The 4,827-nt window shown below is 47.3% G+C and overlaps 1 protein-coding gene across 1 annotated transcript; it reads left to right on the forward strand.

Annotated features, from left to right (window-relative positions):
- Positions 1 to 928: 928 nt before the first annotated feature.
- On the forward strand, positions 929 to 1,273 carry LOC138370936 (uncharacterized). Its single transcript, XM_069335601.1, has one exon. The coding sequence runs from the start codon at positions 929 to 931 to the stop codon at positions 1,271 to 1,273; it is 345 nt and encodes a 114-aa protein (XP_069191702.1).
- Positions 1,274 to 4,827: the final 3,554 nt, after the last annotated feature.

Consider the following 4,827-nt stretch of genomic DNA (forward strand, 5'->3'; position numbering starts at 1 on the left):
AACTATGATGTGTACCAACGATGCCGTGTATCAACATTGCTGTGTACTAAAGATGCTGTGTACGAACGTTGCTGTGTACCAACGTTGCTGTGTACCAACGTTGCTGTGTACCAACGTTGTTGTGTATCAACGATGTTGTGTACCAACGATGCTGTGTACCAACGATGCTCACTATCAACGATGCTGTGTACCAACGATGCTGTGTACCAACGTTGCTGTGTACCAACGTTGCTGTGTACCACCGTTGCTGTGTACCAACGTTGTTGTGTACCAACGTTGCTGTGTACCAACGTTGTTGTGTACAAACGTTGTTGTGTACCAACGTTGCTGTGTACCTACGTTGCTGTGTACCAACGTTGTTGAGTACCAACGTTGCTGTGTACCAACGTTGCTTTGTACCAACGTTGTTGTGTACCAACGTTGCTGTGTACCAACGATGCTCTGTACCAACGTTGTTTGGTACCAACCTTGTTGTGTACTAACGTTGCTGTGTACCAACGATGCTGTGTAATAATGATGCTGTTTACCAACGTTGCTGTGTACCACGTTACTGTGTACCAACGATGCTGTGTACCACGTTACTGTGTACCAACAATGCTGTGTACTAACGTTACTGTGTACCAACGATGCCGTGTATCAACATTGCTGTGTACTAAAGATGCTGTGTACGAACGTTGCTGTGTACCAACGTTGCTGTGTACCAACGCTGCTGTGTACCAACGTTGCTGTGTACAAACGTTGCTGTGTACCAGCGATGCAGTGTACCAACGTTGCTGTGTACCACGTTACTGTGTACCAACGATGCTGTGTACCACGTTACTGTGTACCAACGATGCTGTGTACTAACGTTGCTGTGTACCAACGTTGTTGTGTACCAACTTTGCTGTGTACGAACGTTGCTGTGTACCAACGTTGCTGTGTACCAATGATGCTGTGTGCCAACGTTTCTGTTTTACAACGATGCTGTGTACCAACGTTGCTGTGTACCAACGTTGCTGCGTACCAACGATGCTGTGTGCCAACGTTGGTGCGTACCAACGTTGCAGTGTACCAACGATGCTGTGTATCAACGATGCTCTGTACCAACGATGCTGTACCAGCGTTGCTGTGTACCAACGTTGCTGTGTACCAACGATGCTCTGTACCAACGATGCTGTGTATCAACGATGCTGCTTACCAACGATGCTGTGTAACAACGATGCTGTGTACCAACGATGCTGTGTACCAACGATGCTGTGTACCAACGATGCTGTGTACCAACGAAGATGTGTAGCAACGTTGCTGTGTAACAACGATGCTGTGAACCAACGATGCTGTGTACCAACGTTGCTGTGTACCAACGATGCTGTGTACCAACGTTGCTGTGTACCAACGTTGTTGTGTACCAACGTTGCTGTGTACCAACGATGCTGTGTACCAACGTTGCTGTGTACCAACGTTGTTGTGTACCAACGTTAATGTGTACCAACGATGTTGTGTACCAGCGTTGCTGTGTACCAACGTTGCTGTGTAATAACGATGCTGTGTACCAACGTTGCTGTGTACCAACCTTGCTGTGTACTAACGATGTTGTGTACCAACGTTGCTGTGTACCACGTTACTGTGTACCAACGATGCTGTGTACCACGTTACTCTGTACCAACGATGCTGTGTATCAACGATGCTGTTTACCAACGATGCTGTGTAACAACGATGCTGTGTACCAACGATGCTGTGTACCAACGATGCTGTGTACCAACGATGCTGTGTACCAACGATGATGTGTAGCAACGTTGCTGTGTAACAACGATGCTGTGTACCAACGATGCTGTGTACCAACGTTGCTGTGTACCAACGATGCTGTGTACCAACGTTGCTGTGTACCAACGTTGTTGTGTACCAACGTTGCTGTGTACCAACGATGCTGTGTACCAACGTTGCTGTGTACCAACGTTGTTGTGAACCAACGTTAATGTGTACCAACGATGTTGTGTACCAGCGTTGCTGTGTACCAACGTTGCTGTGTAATAACGATGCTGTGTACCAACGTTGTTGTGTACCAACGTTGCTGTGTAACAACGTTGCTTTGTACCAACGTTGTTGTGTAAGACGTTATTGTGTACTAACGTTGCTGTGTACCAACGTTGCTGTGTACCAACGTTGCTGTGTACCAACGATGCTGTGTACCAACGTTGTTTTGTACCAACGTTGTTGTGTACTAACGTTGCTGTGTACCAACGTTGCTGTGTACCAACGTTGCTATGTACCAACGATGCTGTGTAATAATGATGCTGTGTACCAACGTTGATGTGTACCACGTTACTGTGTACCAACGATGCTTTGTACGAACGTTGCTGTGTACCAACGTTGATGTGTACCACGTTACTGTGTACCAACGATGCTTTGTACGAACGTTGCTGTGTACCAACGTTGTTGTGTACCAACGTTGCTGTGTACCAACGTTGCTGTGTACAAACGTTGCTGTGTACCAGCGATGCTGTGTACCAACGTTGCTGTGTACCACGTTACTGTGTACCAACGATGCTGTGTACTAACGTTGCTGTGTACCAACGTTGTTGTGTACCAACTTTGCTGTGTGCGAACGTTGCTGTGTACCAACGTTGCTGTGTACCAATGATGCTGTGTGCCAACGTTTCTGTGTTACAACGATGCTGTGTACCAACGTTGCTGTGTACCAACGTTGCTGCGTACCAACGATGCTGTGTACCAACGTTGCCTCGTACCAACGTTGCTGTGTACCAACGATGCTTTGTACCAACGATGCTGTGTATCAACGATGCTCTGTACCAACGATGCTGTACCAGCGTTGCTGTGTACCAACGTTGCTGTGTACCAACGATGCTGTGTACCAACGATGCTGTGTATCAACGATCCTGTGTACCACCGATGCTGTGTAACAACGATGCTGTGTACTAACGATGCTGTGTACCAACGATGCTGTGTACCAACGATCCTGTGTACCAACGATGCTGTGTACCAACGATGCTGTGTACCAACGATGATGTGCAGCAACGTTGCTGTGTACTAACGATGCTGTGTACCAACGATGCTGTGTACCAACGTTGCTGTGTACCAACTATGCTGTGTAACAACGATGCTGTGTACCAACGATGCTGTGTACCAACGAAGCTGTGTACCAGCGTTGCTGTGTATCAACGATGCTGTGTACCAACGATGCTGTGTACCAACGTTGATGTGTTCCAATGATGCTGTGTACCAACGTTTCTGTGTTCCAACCATGCTGTGTACCAACGTTGCTGTGTACCAACGTTGCTGTGTTCCAACGATGCTGTGTACCAACGTTGCTGCGTACCAACGTTGCTGCGTACCAACGTTGCTGTGTACCAACGTTGCTGTGTACCAACGTTGCTGTGTACCAATGATGCTGTGTGCCAACATTTCTTTGTTACAACGATGCTGTGTAAGAATGTTGCTGTGTACCAACGTTGCTGCGTACTAACGATGCTGTGTACCAAAGTTGCTGCGTACCAACGTTGCTGTGTTCCAACGATGCTGTGTACCAACGATGCTGTGTATTAACGATGCTCTGTAACAACGATGCTGTGTACCAGCGTTGCTGTGTACCAACGTTGCTGTGTACCAATGATGCTGTGTACCAACGATGCTGTGTGTCAACGATGCTGTGTACAAACGATGCTGTGTAACAACGATGCTGTGTATCAACGATGCTTTGTACCAACGATGCTGTGTACCAACGATGCCGTGTAGCAACGTTGTTGTGTACCAGCGATGCTGTGTACCAACGATGCTGTGTACCAACGTTGCTGTGTACCAACGATGCTGTGTACCAACTATGCCGTGTAGCAACGTTGCTGTGTACCAACGATACTGTGTACCAACGATGCTGTGTACCAACGTTGCTGTGTACCAACGTTGCTGTGTACCAACGATGCTCTGTATCAACGATGCTGTGTACCAACGATGCTGTGTACCAACGAAGCTGTGTACCAGCGTGGCTGTGTACCAACGATGCTGTATACCAACGATGCTCAGTATCAACGATGCTGTGTACCAACGATGCTCAGTATCAACGATGCTGTGTACCAACGATGCTGTGTACCAACGTTGCTGTGTACCAACGTTGTTGTGTACCAACGTTGCTGTGTACCAACGTTGCTGTGTACCAACGTTGCTGTGTACCAACGTTGTTGTGTACCAACGTTGCTGTGTACCAACGTTGTTGTGTACCAACGTTGTTGTGTACCAACGTTGCTGTGTACCAACGATGCTGTGTACCAACGTTGCTGTGTACCAACGTTGTTGTGTACCAACGTTAATGTGTACCAACGATGTTGTGTACTAGAGTTGCTGTGTACCAACGTTGCTGTGTAATAACAATGCTGTGTACCAACGTTGCTGTGTACCAACGTTGCTGTGTACTAACGATGTTGTGTACCAACGTTGCTGTGTACCACGTTAATGTGTACCAACGGTGCTGTGTACTAACGTTGCTGTGTACCAACGTTGTTGCGTACCAACTTTGCTGTGTACCAACGTTACTGTGTACCAACGATGCTGTGTACCAACTATGATGTGTACCAACGATGCCGTGTATCTACATTGCTGTGTACTAAAGATGCTGTGTACGAACGTTGCTGTGTACCAACGTTGCTGTGTACCAACGTTGCTGTGTACCAAAGTTGTTGTGTATCAACGATGTTGTGTACCAACGATGCTGTGTACCAACGATGCTCAGTATCAACGATGCTGTGTACCAACGATGCTGTGTACCAACGTTGCTGTGAACCAACGTTGCTGTGTACCAACGTTGCTGTGTACCAACGTTGTTGTGTACCAACGTTGCTG

This window comes from Procambarus clarkii, chromosome 34 (assembly GCF_040958095.1).
Source record: "Procambarus clarkii isolate CNS0578487 chromosome 34, FALCON_Pclarkii_2.0, whole genome shotgun sequence".
NCBI lineage: Eukaryota > Metazoa > Arthropoda > Malacostraca > Decapoda > Cambaridae > Procambarus > Procambarus clarkii.